Source organism: Typha angustifolia, chromosome 6 (genome assembly GCF_048772165.1).
Source record: "Typha angustifolia cultivar Huaian chromosome 6, ASM4877216v1, whole genome shotgun sequence".
Classification (NCBI taxonomy): domain Eukaryota; kingdom Viridiplantae; phylum Streptophyta; class Magnoliopsida; order Poales; family Typhaceae; genus Typha; species Typha angustifolia.
The window spans coordinates 2,957,386-2,975,447 of record NC_133244.1 but is presented as its reverse complement, the minus strand read 5'-3'; the positions used below and the strand labels follow the sequence as shown (position 1 = coordinate 2,975,447).

Sequence of the window (18,062 nt, the reverse complement as noted above, 5' to 3'; positions counted from 1 at the left end):
AGGCATCAAGAATATCACAGCCCGAAGGTGATAGGGCTGAATCATCAACTAGCACCACTTGGACACCACCTAAGAGGTGAACTGGTGATTGGACGGACTCTGATCACGATGACTTCCTATATGACGTTCCTGACCGGAGGAGACCTATCCATAGACATGAGCAACACCCTCAACCCATTAGAGGAGGTTTGGGCTTGGACCCAAACCAAGATAACGCCATTCAGGGCCGGACCACGCGTGGAATTCCCAAAATTCAAAAACAACGACCCAACCGAGTGGATATATATGGCATGAGGTACTTCACTTAGCAAGGTTTCTACTAGCCTCGATTCATTGGAGGAGTCAGCCCTTCGCTGGTTTAAATCAACGGATGCACAAAACAAGGTGAACATGTGAAAAAAATTTAGCACTGAAATTTATCGATATTTTAGTACCTCCGGATATGAGAATTACTATCTTGCTGACCAAGACCATCCAAAAGACAATAGTAGACACTTTCAGAGATGAGTTCGAGAGGATAACTGGCAAGTGTGTTCCTCCTTAGTCAAACCTACAATCAAAATCCACCTTTATTGCTAGATTGCGGCGTGACATCCGTGCAGATGTGAGGGCATTGCGTCCGACCACACTAAAGCAAGCAATCGAGGATGCTCTCTTGATGGAAGAGAAATACACGGAGTTGCGATTGATAACAAGGAGTTCATGTTCAAAAGGACTGAGAAGTTAAGAATTACACATCTCATAAAAGAACCAAGTGCCCACTTCTAAAGGAAACACTATGAAGAGTGATGAATCATGAGACTAAAATTATAGTGATGTTGAACTGATGTGGAATGAAAGAAAGAGAACAAGCATTAAGGGAAGGGACAACAAGGAGGTAGATGATTGACAAGAGATGGTAGTGGCAGCTTGCAAATGTGGTAGATGGTTGAAGGTTATAATTGGCCTACGGCTATGGTTAAGGCAAATACAAGAATCGCACGGGAGATAGAGACAACTAAGACAAAAGAAGAATAAAGGAAAAAGTTAAAGTCGAAAGATGAGACTATAGCAAAGAAAAATAGAGACATAGAGAGATTGACAAAAGGAGTATATATTCAATAAAATCAATTCAATAATTCAATACATGCCTAAAATACAAACAATAAGACTCTATTTATAGGAAATAAAATAAAGACTCAAAATAACCAAAACCTAATAAGAAACAAACTAATACGATTATCTAAACCTATCTCAATTTGCAAATATATTTAAAGTTTTAAAATGAGAGGTTAAATAGAACATAGATAGAAAGTCATTAGAATTGGTCATGCTAGCAAACATGTGATGGCATACTACGATGACCCTAATGATTGCCCATTCATAGTTTCACACACAATCTCAAAAATGAATAAAAAAAATAGGTAAATAAGGAAACATCCATAGACTAAAATTTTTATTGGAAAAATCGCACTTTACTTCCTTGTGGATTGGCCCAATTACATGAAACTCCCCTATGTTTTCAACTTAAGCACTTAACGGGTCCTATATGTATGTACCAAAATATAACTATTATTTTAACCATCATATTTAATAGTACCAACCATAAACCAACTTCTTCCTCCATAAGATTATATTTATATGATAAAAGCACCACTCCCATCAAAAGGAAAACACAATTCACCCATGACTTAAATACATAGGGGCAAAATTATTATTTCACCTTCCCGTTAATGGTAGATTAATAATCACACTTTAGTCCAAACCACAAAGGAGTTTAATGCGTAAGTACAAAAGGTTACATGAAATTAGGCCAAAACCAGAGGGTAATTTCCTCAATTTTGTATAATTTATCTACAACTGCTTGCCAAATTTTTTAGCAAAAGATTAGTAACCTTTGATAATGCTCAAAGCAATCCAATTGTGAGAAAAAGAACATATACAAACTAACAATGGCCGTGCCAAAGACATGTGAGATCTCCGATCGCCACGACATATTCCGATCAACAAGGGGCATGCCAACCAGCATGCCCTGGTGAGCACCTTTGTGTGCCACTGGCATGCATTGATATTTTTAGGATAGTTAAGAAATGTTTTTGGGTTTTCGGCACAAAAACATTTCTGTAAATGACCTATTTAATTAAACATATAGCAATAGCCAAATAAAAACAATATTCAACACATAATATGATTGAATATATTCATTAGAACTAAGATTAATGATTGAACTCTCCATAATAATTGAAATAAGAAAAGTCAAAAAATATGGACCCAACATGGCATATCATATTTGTCACATAATAAATAAAAGGCCTTATAGAATATTTTAAGTTTATCACTTAACAGATCTATTTTGGACTAATAAATTCATTTCAAACTTCACATAACCCATGCCAATCGACAAAGCTCAATATAGATGTGTGCCACCAGCACAGGTGTTATGCCACCATCAAAAGGGCAAGCACCGATTGGCATAGGGCGTGCCAGTGGCAGGGCTATTATTGATACAAACCAACTAATTAAGCAATAGAAAATATTAGGTAAGGATGGAAAATGGAAATTAATTAATAAACTATCATGTTAAAAAACCCAAGAGTGTAGAAAATATTACTTGATAGTGATATGAACAAATTTAACAAAGATCAATCATTCCCCAAGCATTCCAAATGCATACTAAGCACAAAAAGGTAGCACCACTTAAGTGCAGTTAACTTGCAGCTTCTTCGCTGGAGAAAAGATTATTATCCAATATCAACAAGTTTAAGAATCTACTTAAATAGTACATAGGCTAGGACATTACCTTTTTTAAGGTCAATAAGTTAATTCTTATTAAACTAGTTGGTGCACCAGACAATATTAACCCTATGTGCAGGGAAATGCGTATGTAGTTGTCGGAATTTGGGTCAACACAGAAAACAATTAGATTGGACTAAGAGTAACCCACATTAGCTGGCCAAACATATTGACCTTATTTAGGACCAGGAAAGGAGGTTTATTTCCTTAATGAAGTCCAAAATAGTTCTGATATAGAGTTTAACCAATGCTTAATTTAGATCCACAATTATTTCAATTAGGATGCAGATTTATTCTTAAATTTTAAACCCTTCAAAATTGAGTTCCAAGTCCCAACTAAGACTCTTGATTTTGTTCCAATTTAGGAACCCAACCACAGCTATGGAATCATACAAAGATAACTAACCTTACAAAATTGTTCACTTCAGGTCCAATTTTGTCATCTTGTATAGCTGAATCTTAAATAATTCTTTTCAGCGGTAGTATAAGTGGTATATTTCAGAGAGAACTAGAGGAATGTCCATAAACAGAGCTTGTACTGTACCTTTTTGCTTATCCTGATAATTCTCTGGGAATTGTCTCTTTCATCAACAAGTTGAAGACAAAGGGGGTACACTTCTACGATGTAGTTCTTGGATATAGAACCCTCAGAAATCACTCTTCGAGGGAGTTCTGGTCCTCCTTTATACCTGCAAAAACAACAAACAGCATGAATATATGTCTATTATCTTTATATGAGACCAAAGATGCATAGACTCACGTACCCACAAAGTAAGGAATCAATACATTATCAATCTGCATCCTTTGAGCAAGTGTAGCCCCATTCTAGCTAATAATATTAAAGCATAATTAACCTGAACTAAATTGGTGAGACTGCCTCAAGATACAATGTAAAAAGAGGATTTGAAGTTCAAACCATGGTTTCCAGTTTCGGCCGATCCCGATCCCAACCGAAACCAACCGGTTTGCTAGTTTCAGCTAGGGTTTCGGCCGTTTCGGCCAAAACAGATGGGAACGGGTTGAATCCGACCCAGATTTGAACCACGGGATATCAATAATTGATGTCCCCACCCCCCACCTACCTCTCTCCCTTTTCTCTCTCTTATTATTTCTCTCTTTCTCACGGGTCTCTTTTTCACCGGCGACTAAGTAGATCTCGAGTGACCTCAACCTCCAGCAACATTCTCCGACGAAGATTCAACGATCTCGATCTCCGGCAACCTTGGGTAAGTTTTTTTTCAGTTTTTATTTTTATTTTTTCATTGTGCAGCAGCTGCACCTGTAGCAACACTGCATCAACAGCACCTGCGCTGCTGCCAGCAGCACAGCACCGACACCACTGCTGGTGCTGCTGCAGTTGCAGCAATGGTAGCAGCACCTAGTGCTGCTGCTGCTTATGTAGTTATGCTGCTCGCAGCTGCAGCAGCAACACTATTGGGCCTAGTGTTCCATCTCATAAATTTTAAATTATTTTTTATTTTATTTTAATTTTTATTTATGTTTTTCAGTTATAGAGTTAAAATATCAATGGCTCCAAAAGAGAAATCATATGATACCGACATTGGGTGACAACATTGCAGCACTATTGAGCAAAATAAAAGACGTGTTAAATGCAACTGGTGTGGAAAGAAAATGAGTGGTGGTATCAGCCGTTTGAAAGAACATTTAGCTGAAAAACAAGAAAATATAGCAGCTTGCACTCAAGTATCCTTAAAAGTTAGAAAGCAGATATTGGCTCATTTAATTGGCAAAAAAAAGGATAAACAATCTGCACAACAAAAAGAGTCAATGGTTCATGAAGAATTGATGCATAACCCTGTACACATTAATGATGATAATAGTGATCAAAATGAGGATAAAGAGAAGAGACAAATGAGGAGGGCAATGAAAGATAGCAGAAATATGTATAGAGAACAGGAAGAGATAAGAAAAAACACTGATGATAACTTTCAGAGATCTAGACCAGTTAATATACGAGGAGAAAGAGAATATGGAAGCAGCAGTTCTACCCATAGGACTTCTAGTGTTACAGCAGAATCTGAAAATATTGGACCAATGAATACATATCTTCAGAAAAAAAAGGGTTGTACATAAACTTTCATCAAGATAGCTCTCAAAGGAATTAAAAATGCAAAGAAACACATTGGTATGACTATCTCTAAATTTTTCTTCTACAACTATATTTTTTTCAATGTAATTGATAGTCCTTACTATCACACTATGGTGAATGCTATACAATCAGTAGGGCCTGGTGTTCCACCTCCTAGTTCAAATGATATTGTTACTAAATATCTTAACTCAGAGGTAAATGAACTTTATACTTAAATTGAGACATATAAACGGTATTGGGCTGAATTTGATTGTACAATGATGTGTGATAGGTGGAGTACACAAAACAGAAGAAATATAATTAATTTCTTAGTGTACTCTGGCATGGGAATAATATTTTTTAAGTCTGTGGATGCTATTGCTCATTTCAAAAATGCAGATTATATTTGTTAGTTGATGGATAAGGTGGTACAAAAAATCGGTGAAAAATGAGTAATCCAAGTGGTTACTAATAATGGGACAAATTATAAAGCTGCTAAAAATTTACTGATGATAAAAAGACCTCATTTATATTGGACGTCATGTGCTACACATTGTATTGATCTAATGTTAGAGGATATTGCAAAAGAGCCTGAAATTGACATGGTCATACGTGAAGGTCAGAGGTTAACAAATTTTATATATAACCATGATTGAATTCTTAATTTACTCAGATAGATGACTGGTGATAAAGAAATCATCAAACCCGATGTCACTAAATTTACCACTTACTTTTTAGCCTTGGAGAGCACCATGCCCTACAAGGATGATATTATGCGGATGTTCACATCACAGAAGTGGTCTATAAAACTTAAGAATATGAAACTTAAAAATAAATCTTTAGGTGAAACTTTAAAAAATATGGCTCTTAGAAATACATTTTGGGATAATATTACAATTGCTACCGAAGTATTTGAGCCTCTTGTCAAAGAATTAAGACTTGTAGACAGTAATGACAAGTTTGAGATTGGTTTCTTATATGAGGTAATGGACATAGCAAAAGGATCAATAAAAAAAATATGGGCCAAAGTTATACGAAGTCTGAGATTGCTTTTAAATTTTAAGTTTTAATTTACTAATTTACTTTTATTTATAAATATTTAAAAACTTGAATGCTTACAAATTTTAAATTTCTACATAGTATTTTCTTAATCCAAGATTTTAATTCTCTAAAAATATCAATAATGATAGTAAAGTCTTATCGAGGGTTAGGAAGGTAATTAGTAAGCTTGAACCCGATATTCATAAACAAATCATTTGTAATAAAGAAGTGTTATGATTTAATTAAATAATTTTATTATTATTTGTTTCAAATTTTAACTTTTAATATGATCAGTATGCAATAAGCCAATAATATATTTCTGATTTCAAATGGAAAAATATAGATTGAGAGCTGGGTAATTCAGTACTGCTAAAGCTGCTGCAGCTATATCTCATAACACTCCAACTAAATAGTGGTCTATCTATGGATGGGAGGAGGCACCAAATTTGACGCCAATAGCAAGAAAAATCTTAAGTCAAACTGTGTCTTCATTACAGTGTGAAAGAAATTGGACTACTTTCTCCTTAATCCACACAAAAACACGCAATCGATTAACAATGAAAAGATTGGAGAAGTGAATTTTTTATCATTATAATATGAGATTGAGGAAGATAAATTTAAGAAGAAAGGCAGAAAAAGAACAACTGATTGATTTAAATCATGTTTTTGATAAAGAAGACCCCTTTAACTCCATGGATCAGAGAAATAAAGGACAGGTTATTAGATGACAGAAATAACCCATGGTTAGATAAGATATTGAGAGAAACCACGACGAAGGCAGAGGCTGATACGAGTCGTTTAACAGCAAGAGATAGTAAACTTACTAGTACTAATCATAATCCTGATGATATATATGGTAGTGAGATCGTTCATCTACATTTGTTGAAGAAAGTCAATGAGGCATAAAAATTGAAAACAAAGAAACTGAGGATGTATATACATATCAGCGACGTCGTCATGAGAATGTTGTTTCCTATGATTATGGTACATTGAGTATTTATTATTTGAAGTCATCACAAAATCCATATGCTAGTTATTATCCTTAATATTCTCAGTATTCTTAGGCACAATATCTAAATGCTAGTTATTATCCTCCTCAAACGCAAATCACACAATAAGATCCATACAATATGATTAGTATGATAGAATCACTTTTTGAAACATTAGATCCTAGACATCAATATTTACAAACTTAAGGTAATTATGATGATGAAGACTATAAAAATTTACGAGAACCAGCTCGGTATTCATCAAAGTTTTAAATTTTAAGTAAGTTAATACATTTTTTAAGTTTTTAAACTTCATATGTGAGTAATTTTTGTTTTCTTATTTTTCTGTCATTTTTTCTAATTTTTTCTGCATTTTTCTACATTTTTAAATAATATTTAGAATTTTATATAATTAAAAAATAGTCCGATCCAACACGAACAGTCGATACGTATCGTTTTTCTGGACAACTGATACTGATTCCAATCCCAATATTGGAAACCTTGGTTGAAACATCAAACAAGAATCTAGAAAGTTAGTCAAGTCTGAATAGCAAGCTGAATTATGTTGATAAAATAAAGTCAATTTCATAGTCGAGAGTTGGATCCCCTGAACTCTCATCCTTGTATAGTTTCATGGCCTAATGCTTTATTTCTAAAGGTGAGATAGTTCCATCAGTGATCTTTACTAATGTCGAAATGGCTCTAGAGATGTTATCTTATTAACTTATTATCAAACATAAAAATCACAAGTTTTCATATAAAACTTACTATCTAGAAAGTAAGAATGTTGACACTTACTTAACATTGACTAACAAATTTCTCATCAACATATATTCACAAGAATATGTTAAAGAGAATATTGTTTGATGTGATCTGGGTCAAACCAGACCACCTTATGGACATTGCCGTGAAAATTAGGCTCATAGCTTAAGTCATTTATCGAGCTGATTATTTATTTCAGAATTTGGTTTAATTTTATTTCAATTTGAGTCAGTCGGTTTGATTGAATGTTGGATTAGTCATAAACTTGGTTTAATTAAGTGATCTGGGTTAACTAGTTAGCCTCCAATATATAATGTGGAGTATAACCTAGATTAGGCATGAATTGAGAAAATTGGAATTATCCTCCCTAGTCTCCCTTCTCTTCTCTTCAACCTAGCTTCCTCCCTAGCCGCAAGCCCTCTTTCTAGTCATCAACAAACATCCCTCCTCCGTTAGACCTCCCCTTCCCTTTGGGCACCGACCACCTCCTCCCCCTTTTTCCCTATCTCCCACATCTAGCTACCACCAAGATAGGCCTTACTCGCCCTTGATCACCATTTTTTCATGCTCCCCAACCTTCGGTCACTCTTTTGATCATATCTCCCAATCTAGATAGCCAAACATCATGATCATGGATCCATTGGCTTCCTCTCTTCTAAGGGAACAACATAACCAAATTACACATGATTCCAATAGGTAGATCTTCCACAATCACCCTCAAAATGTCTGCCCTAGAATCTACCACCAACCAACCACACACCTCAACCACTGCCACCATCATCTCTACCCTTTGAACCATCAACCACACCTTCACCACATCATGGACACCATTAGAGACCTACAACATCCACTGATCCACAAATCCACCTAGCTACCATTATAATGGTATCATCGAAGTCTAAACCTCGTCTCTAATCTGTCCTCCACCAAACCCTGTCAGCACCACATTCCTAGACCACCTTACCACATCCCAAATCTGCCTTAATTCCATTACCCATGCCCAAGCTCTTGATCCCACCAGAACCTCAAGTCGATCCACCAAACAGCACCACTTGGTAGACCAACACCTCCAATAGAACTTCGTCGAGATTAGACCCAGATACGGTCTGAATCTGAGAAGGTTGTGAATATCAAAATCGAAAATCAAGAGGTTATGGAACAAACTCTAGTTTTGTAACTTTCTAATGTCGGACAAGTTTCAAGCGAATATTCTCCACTGGCTGAGTGTGCAAACTATTCCTGCACCAAATCTTGAGTAGATAGCCAAGATTGGTCCATAACATTATTCTTTTTAATTAGATATTGAGATTATTAAGAGTAACTAGATACATTTAACGGTTACTAAGGAATTCTAACTAGGGAACTTTTGTCGACAAACTTGAGGTTTTACCATTTGTCCAAAAGAGAGTAACTGGCAACCAAGAAGTACTTTAGTCTTTGTTGAATTGATGGAATTTAATGAAAATAGGAAAAGAAAGCACAATACTTCTCTTAGGACCATGATCACCCTAGAAAAAAAAAACACCAAAATTCACTAGATAATGCTATATATGTAAAGTCACTAACTAATAGTTAGCAGAATTCAAGGTGCAAGGTACATGGCTCCAGCCAAATGCAAAGAAAAGTAGGAAACCCAATATTCGTAGAGTGCTATATCTACTAGTCCCAATTATTAACATTCTTCATTCCATCATAAAATGTAGAATAGCAAACATCACAATGAATTATGGAGAATTTTACTTCAGCATGATTGAGCTTTCCCTCTTAATAGGGAGCTTAACAATCAGCTAAATCATTACTTAATAATCCTTAATCTATTATTTTTTTATGTTTAAAAATATGATGAAAAAGATTAGGATATTTAGCTGCTTAATGAATTACTGTAATTTGAAGGAAAAAGAAGCCCCGGATGGAGCAAATTGTTGCCAACGTAATGATGAATAAGTACTTCCAGTATTATTTCAGATCATGTACATAGACAATAATCACAGAAATACACACTTTTATATGAAATAGATCAAACAAACAAAGATCTTAATCTATTCTATGAAATATATCAATCAAACAAAGATCTTATTCTATCAATGGGGTGGAAATTTCGAAAATCAGTATTTTAATAAATCACCAAAGCATAATGTCACCTCATGCAACCGTGCTCCATTCTCCAAAATTTTAGCTAAGAGAACAATGGACAAAAGTTACAAAAAGGAGGAAATTCAACAATATGAAGTAGATTGCTTATTCTTATAAACTTTAATATAAATGGCAGGATAAGAATAACAACAGTACGCTCCTCTAAGATCCTTTCACAGTGTGGTGCTTATCAGACAGCTTTCCAAAATAAAACATTTTAATTTTAGCAACTCCCCTTAGCTTTGAGTTGACCACCAAAATTAGGAGTTACAAATCATATGAGTTCAAAACATCAGCATGTTACATAAATAAACATCAATGATTTCTTTCTCCTTCCCTCCTCTCTAAATTGTAACTTTCAAAATTAGATAGCTCTAGTAAGAAAGGTCTTACAAAGATAAAATATAAAAACATGATTTACCATTCGAAAAGCTTTCTCCAAACTTCTTGGGGCACCAAAGTGTAATCTTCCCCTTCCTGCAAGTTTCTTTGAAGATCAGGTTCATCTTCCACCTTTGTTCCATCCAATACAAGCTTTGAGTTATCAATCTCTCCAGGTCTAAATGGAATGTGCAGAAGGCTCTCACTGCAACTCTCCTCACCCTTGTCCAAACCTACATACTTTTGCCAATCTGTCCACCATCTGCAAATTTACAAGTAGTACACAAGCTCAAAATCATCGCATAGTACTTTTAAATTCATGAATGAAATTAATAAGATGAATTGCTACTGCTTTCTAAGGAATTAAAATTAAGTCACATCGAGGGCCACAAATGGGTATAAATGGTCCAAAATTGCAGGAGTTTGGTTTTTCTAATATAATGTAGGCATCCAGATCCATTACTCGCTTCACATGTTCAATTTAAAGATATGAAATATGATCAGATTTCACATCATAAGTTCTATCTAATCTGTTATGGTAGATCTCCACCGACATTGCAGGATACATCCTGCACTAAAGTTCATGATAGCAAGCATCAAACCATATTGCGCACTTGCTATTCAAAATGCTACCAAATCAGTATCTATCTAAGCCTCACAAGCAAAACAAATAACAGATCAAAAGACTCAGAGACATCAATCAAAGAGGACTCAAATTGAGACAGCGATCACCTATAAGAAATGAGGTAATACAGATCGCCGTCTTTGACATTATCCTCGGCCTCCCTCATTAACTCACTGATGGTCTCCTTCTCTTCCTCCGGTGTGCACGGCAAGCAACTGCCGGCCGAGAGGAAGTCCTCTGAATTGGGAATCGTCATCGAGAACCACAAGAAACCGTAAAAGAAACTAAGAAAGAGAGAACGGTATCACCAGGAGAAAGAGATTTGAAGAGTAAAGTAATCGATTTAAGAAGGCGAGATTCGAAACCCTAGAACTCGGACAATAAAAAGGGTTAGGAGTAGGTCCCTCGGAGAGAGGGGATTTGAGATCCCGGAAATGGAAAAGAAGAATAAGGAAAAGAAGAGAAGGCGAAAGGATGAGGAATACGCCTCGGACCCGGCTTTCTTGATCCCCTTTTCAACGATCTTTCTGGACGATGGGTTCTCGAGTTAATACTAACATTAGAATAATGAGAGAGGTATTGCGGCTTGTAGACGTCGAATGGAAATAAAATTTGTATCCTGATTTTGTTTATTTCTGGATGTTGGCGTGTAAAAATAGTGAATTAGAAAAGTGTTGGACGAAAAATGCAACGGTTTGGGAACACCGACTACGTGGCAAAAGCTCAGATGCTGATGTTAGAGAGGATTTCACAAGACAGCGGCTTAGATGAGACCACGTAAAAACAATTAGTAAACGTTAGTCTGTTAACAAGCATAGTTATTAGGCATAGTTATTAGAATCGAACCGATCTGATTGGGGTTCGGATAACTGAGTAATTAGTTTAACCAAATCGGATTGCTAATATTTTAAAAATATTTAAATAATCTATAAATAGATCTAAATAATTATAAAAATAAATAAATATCTATAAAAGTATGTATATCCCCGGGAACAAATATTATTTATATAGATACCTTCATGATTATTTTAAATTAAGTTATTTACTATTAAAGATAAAAATACTATTGAAATACTTGAAACAATAATAATGATACTTTTGTCTTTTTATATTTAAAAATATTCAAATTTTAATTAAAGCTATTCCAAATAGTATTTAAAGAATAAGAATTTTAAAAGGTATACGTGCAAAAGATTTATATTTTGAGAGATATACATATAAATATGGTAGATAGAGAGGGTGAAAGAAGGGATGATGGCAATGGTGATGGTGAGGAAGGTGATGGGCAGCAATGGCGGTGATGAAAGGATATTAATTTACGTCTACTCCTAAGTTATCTTACTCTTACTCCTAAAATAAACTCAAAGCTAAAATACTTTCTCAATGCTTATGTAATAACCCAAGTAGGGTAAAAAAAAAGAAACTAAAACTGCTAAGCACGACGCGACCGGCCACGCTGTGGCCAGCCTCGTGCCCAGCATGCCCAGCTTACTATGGTAGTGGTGGGGTGCCACGCACCTCCACCGAGCCACGCTACTACATGTCGCAGCAACGCGTGGAGGTGGGACCCGGCCCACTGACCATCCCGCGCCGCGGCGTGACTAGCTCTCTCTCTCTAATATTCTTTCTCTCTCTCTCTCTTCCTAGCATTCTCTCGACCTATTTCTCTCTCTAGCTCTCTCTCTCCCTCTAGTGCACCAGCAATCACCGGCCATCGGGAAAAGTCATCGTTGGCCCTTTTGTCCGCCGGTGAGCCTCTCTCTCTCTCCTCTCTCTCTCTCCTTCTCTCTTTCTCTCTCTCTCTCTCTCTCTCTCTTGCTCTTTCTCTTTGTCAGTTTCCTCTCGGGACACTAGAGGTTTGAGTCGCCGGCGAGAGGCCGGCCGCTGAGTGGCCACCAGCAGCTGCGGCCCAACCCTCTTCCCCTTCCTCCTCCTTCTTCTTCTTCTTCTTCTTCTTCTTCTTCTTCTTCTTCTTCTTCTTCTTCTTCTTCTTCTCCTCCTCCTCCCTTCTTTCTCCTCTTGGGTAACACTATAGTGAGGTGCTGGGCTTGACCCAGCACCATACTGCGCATGGTGCTAGGCTTGGCCCAACACCTACTAGGTTAAGGTGTTGGGCTGAGCCCAACATTATTTATAGTTTTATATATATGCATATTATTGATACTATTCAAATTATATTTGATTATGTTATTAATTATTTAATTAGTTTAGTTAATCTAATGTATTTAATTTATATGAATTAAATCTAATTACATATCATATTTAGCAAAATACCTGCAGCATAAATTACTATTTTAATCCTAGGTAGGTAATAGTAATTATTAGGGTTATGTACGTATATTCTTGCGTAATTATTTGCAGTAACTTAATTCTTATTTTTCTTAATTATCCAAGAGAATAATAGGCAGATAATTATGTTTTAAATACACTATTAAATAATATAATTATGGTTAATAAATAACAAAACAAATGTAGAAATAAAGAGTACATGATTACAACAAGAAATTATTTTTTAGCCGAGTTAATTTTAATAAATAGAAAGACTGACATTATTTGTTATAAATAATTTCAAATCCTGACCCCCCTATTCAAGACCCCGTGGATTTAGCTATAGAGGCTTGATCGTTGTCGTAGCAGCGTGAACGAGTGGTTGTTTAGTAATTGTTGTGGGGTGAGTAGTCTTATTCCCTAGACGCATTTCTCAAATTAGGATTTATTCTATAATTATGTATATGCATGTTTTGATCTCCAGCATGATTATACGACCTTATTTAGAGATGATTTCAGTTGAATATATTTTATTATTCATTTGATTAGACTGATTTAGGATATGATTATGCTGATGACATAAAGATGATTGGAGATGATTATAATATGACTTTGTGTCGGGGTGATCTCTAGCATGAGTATGCATGTGATAGACTAGTAGTGATCTACATGTGTTAGATATATGGTTGGAGACTGTATTGTATTATTTTCCTCTTGACTTTCTTACCACCTAAATTCCTGATATGCACGACTTGTTATAGTACTGGATATATGCACGTGATCTATCATATAGAAGGAAATGTATAAATCTCATTAATAGGAAAGTTGATAGAGAAAACATGAGGGTATCCGAGTAGGCGCCAGGGTTAGGGGTGCCTGGAGTGATGATTATGGTCACTGATATGCGATATCTCATGGCCCATGTCCGAGGTCAGTTGAGTCTATGTGCACAGACAATCGGACACCTGTCGTTCGCTAGGGCATGTGTGTGGTGAGTTACCCTCATGTGATTTCTATTAACTGGTAAGGTACCCGATCTAGATGGATTTTGATATACCCTTAGCATATGGCAGGGTATGATTATGACTGAGATACTCTTAGCGTATGGTAGGGTATGCTTTGAGCCTATGGGCAGATTTTAAGATCAGGTACCGGGTGTTGACTATGCATAGTGGTCTAGCATGATGATGACATATAGAGCTGACTTTGATGACTGAGATGTTGAGAAATGGATATGATTTCATTATCATTTGTTATACGATTATCGAATGGTCAATATGCATCATAGGTGGTTGCATTTGATATTATAGCATGATCATGATCGACATGCATTATATTTGTTATATTTGAGAGAGAGTTGTGATGATGGTATGACATGGAGATTTGTTTACTCATTGTCGAGGATTATATATTTTATTAGTTATGACATGATATGTTATCTATTTTTCATTTATGTATTGTTAAGAAACACTCATATACTCATTCATGATATGATGCTCTTTCTAATTCATATCATCCAGTATATGATTTACTCTTTGTTTGGCTTTATTGATTCTGGGTAAGGTCTATTCACTGAGCATTTAGCTTATGATTCTTTGTTTTCTCCTTTCCAAAAACCCAAGTGAATGAGTGGAGCAGAATACTTCCTTAGAGGTCTTGCTAGTGGGTGAAGAGTAGAGTGTGGTTAATGTTATACACTAGATGAGTTATCTTATCTGATGTATTAGTAGACATCCTCCAAAGTGTGTCTTTATCCTTGTCTTATATTATAGCAGGTGACTTAATACTTGTATAATTATGTATATACCATAGGGGTGAAAACGGGTCGGATTAACTCCGACCCGACCCGCTATCCGACCCGACTCGGATCGGATTCGGATAAAAAATTTCTATCCGACTCGGATTCGGATTCGGATACGGATAGAATTTTTGAAAAAAATTCGGATACGGAGTCGGATACGGGTCGGATAAATTTTTCGGATTCGGATACGGATATCGGATATCCGTTTACCCGCATATTTTTTTAAATGATTTACAGTTTTTAGTTTGCTTATTTAAATAGTAAGTATTAATATTATTACTAATAATACATTATATATTATTTATAGAGATTAATTTCTCTAATTTTATATATTTGACATACAAAAGAATTATTTGTTGTAAAACTCTTAATAATTTTATGTTAATTATATTTAAATAAAATATTATAATTATTTTAAATTTAATCAATATCCGTTTAAAATCCGATCCTTTATCCGAAAATTATTTGTATCCGTTTAGTTAGGATATGGTTTTAAATTTTACTATCCGTCCAATATCCGTATCCGAATTAAAAATACGGATCCGGATATGGGTTGAGCACTATCCGATCCGTATCCGATCCGTTTTCACCCCTAATATACCACCGTTTTATATATGTAGTTGTGAAAAACTCTTGATGATGTGTTATGGCATATGTGGGGCCCAAGTAGGGTTATCTGTATGTTGTTGACAGTTAGACTTGAGTTATTCTTAGTTAGATGTTGTGGATAAAATTATGATATTGATACATGTTTATTTGATTGTCAAGAACTAACCAAATCGTCAGGTGCCATGAACATGCCGTGTGGGCTCGTGTCATGCACGTGTTTAGTATTTGGGTGTTACAGCTTGGATGCTTAACAAAGTAGCCGAACCCCTCTATATATAGAGGTCGATTACAATGAGTCCCACTAAGACTAGCCTAAAGGTTGACATGACTCGAATTGGGATTTACGTTAAAGGCTTACATGACTTAATTGGAGTTACTTTAAAGGCTTACTTGACTTAATTAGACTTGCCTTAAGGGTTGTCATAACTTATTTGGACTTGTCTTAATGGCTCACATGACTAAACTAGACTTGCCTAAAAGGCTTACATCATGAAATAATTTAAAGATAAATAAACTCGATCAATCAAGTCTAATGTCTACATGAATGGATCCGATTAGAATCGGATCACTTCACTCCACCACACTTTCAACCATCTTGTTCTCAAGGTGAGAAGTCTGGGAAGCGCTGCATCAACTTGAACTTAGACTCCCAAGTCGGATCTCTCGTTGGTCCGTTGGACCACTCCACTTGTACTTGTGTGATCAATCTTTTATCTACCTGAATCCTTCTCTTGGCTACAACCCGAAGTGGCATGGCTCTTGGTTATGTGTGGTTGATCGGGTATGTTGGTCACAACAGCTGTCTCTGCTGCAAACTCGGGCTTGCAAAGCTAAAACATGGATCACTGGGTGCATCTGCGAGTCATCTAGAAGATCAAGTAGGCCACCTCCCTACCCATTCAATCACTCGGTACGACCCAAAGTACCTATGTGCTAGCTTTTGGTTCATGATGGGCCAAATTGAGGTCTAGCGGTAGGGCTGGAGTTTGATGTAGATCTAATCTCCTATTACGAATGTCTCCTCCTAGTGTTGCTAATTGTAGATTTGCTTCATCTGATTCTATGCAATTGCCAAGTTGGTCTTTAGCCGTCAGACCTGAGCATCCCTATCCACAAGGGTTTCCTCGATGTCCGTGTGTTTTGTTCGTCGAGTCGATGTGTAGGAGACCAAAGTAGGAGGCGGCCTCCCATAAACTGCCTCAAAAGGCGTGTGTCTATGGTTGAGTGGTGGGCAGTGTTGTAGGCTCACTCCGCTCATGGTAAGAAGTTGAGCCACCGCCTTGGCTGCTCTTCGGCATAGCACCATAGGTATTACTCTAAACACTGGTTCAAGACCTTTATCTGCCCATCTGTCTATGGATGGTATGCCGAGCTCATTCGGAACGTCGTGCCCTATAGACGAAATAATTCTTGCCAGAACTAACTAGTGAACACCGAATATCGGTCGGACACAATAGATCATGGTATCCCGTGAAGTTTAGCCCCGTCGTGAACAAAGACCTCCTCAACCTTTCATGTAGTGTAGGGGTGGGCGAGCGTTGAGAAGTGTGCATACTTGGAGAGGCAGTCAACCACCACCATGGTAACCAATCGTCCTTGGACAGTCGGTAGGCCTTCAATGAAGTCCATTAAAATATTTTCCCAGATCTACTTGGGCATGGGAAAGGGTTGGAGAAGGCCGGCTGGTCGAGTTGAATCTGCTTTGGCTTGTTGGCAGACTTCACATGTTCAGATGTAGTTGTGCATGTCTTTCTTCATGCTGGTCGACCAACTTTGAGGCATAATCGCTTGTGGGTTCGAAAGATGCCCTCGTGGCCCACGAGTGAGTCATGGAAATGGCTAGTCAAGGCGGTTCGTAAGTCTGGATTAATTGGGATTAGGATCCGGTTCCCTTTGAGCACTAGTCCGTCTTTCGTGCTGTATGCGATCTGACTTGATGGGTCTTGAGTCACCTGAGCCGCAAGTTCCACTAGGCTTGGGTCCTTCAAGGTGGCATCCCTAATCTGGTCCAACAAGGGGAGGGTAGGAATCGATAGGGTGGCTAGCTCGGCGACATCAGGTTTTATTGCTGTAGTCGGGTCAAACCAAGCCCTAGCCGTTGGATGGGGAGGGGTTTCAGTGCGCCGAACTCCATCTCGTGTGCCTATCTGTGGTGGGTTCGTTCATTTGTGTGCACGCCCAAGGGATGGATGTCGCCCTACAATATCCTCCTCTTCAATTGGTTCTGCGTTCATAGATTCAGGAGCTGCAACACTCCTCTCTATTTGTGCTCGTGAAGTCTGTTCATCACAGAGTTCGCGAATAGCGCACACCATCTTAGCCATGAATGCTTGTATTGATTGCAAGGATTAAACCACCTCTGGTTGAGATGTCGAGGGTGGTGGGGTCGGAGAGGTCTTGAACCCAGGTTTGGAGCAATATCTACAGTGCTACGCCGGAGAGCAGCCAAAGCGGTAGCTCCACTTCTTACCATGGGTGGAGAGGGCCTACAACGCTGCCCACCACTCAGCCACAGCATCACGCTGTTTGACGCTCCTACCTCGGTATGCTACACTACGACTTGACGAATGGAAAGTACAAACATTGAGGAAA

General features: G+C 37.1%; 1 protein-coding gene across 3 annotated transcripts in view; it reads right to left on the bottom strand.

Moving 5' to 3' along the window:
• LOC140760929 (ubiquitin carboxyl-terminal hydrolase 9-like) overlaps nucleotides 1-11,356 on the bottom strand; it is a 30,978-nt gene extending 19,622 nt beyond the window's left edge. For 2 of the 3 annotated variants that reach the window (XM_073098030.1, XM_073098032.1), the window contains exons 1-3: nucleotides 10,900-11,355; nucleotides 10,208-10,429; nucleotides 3,317-3,461 (exon numbers count right to left, since the gene is read on the bottom strand). In XM_073098030.1, the coding sequence (XP_072954131.1) occupies nucleotides 3,317-3,461; nucleotides 10,208-10,429; nucleotides 10,900-11,048 (516 nt within the window). In that variant the 5' untranslated portion in view covers nucleotides 11,049-11,355. Of the gene's footprint in view, nucleotides 1-3,316; nucleotides 3,462-10,207; nucleotides 10,430-10,899 lie in introns of all 3 variants that reach the window. The other variant, XM_073098031.1, reaches the window with a different exon arrangement.
• Between the last annotated feature and the right edge of the window lie 6,706 nt (nucleotides 11,357-18,062).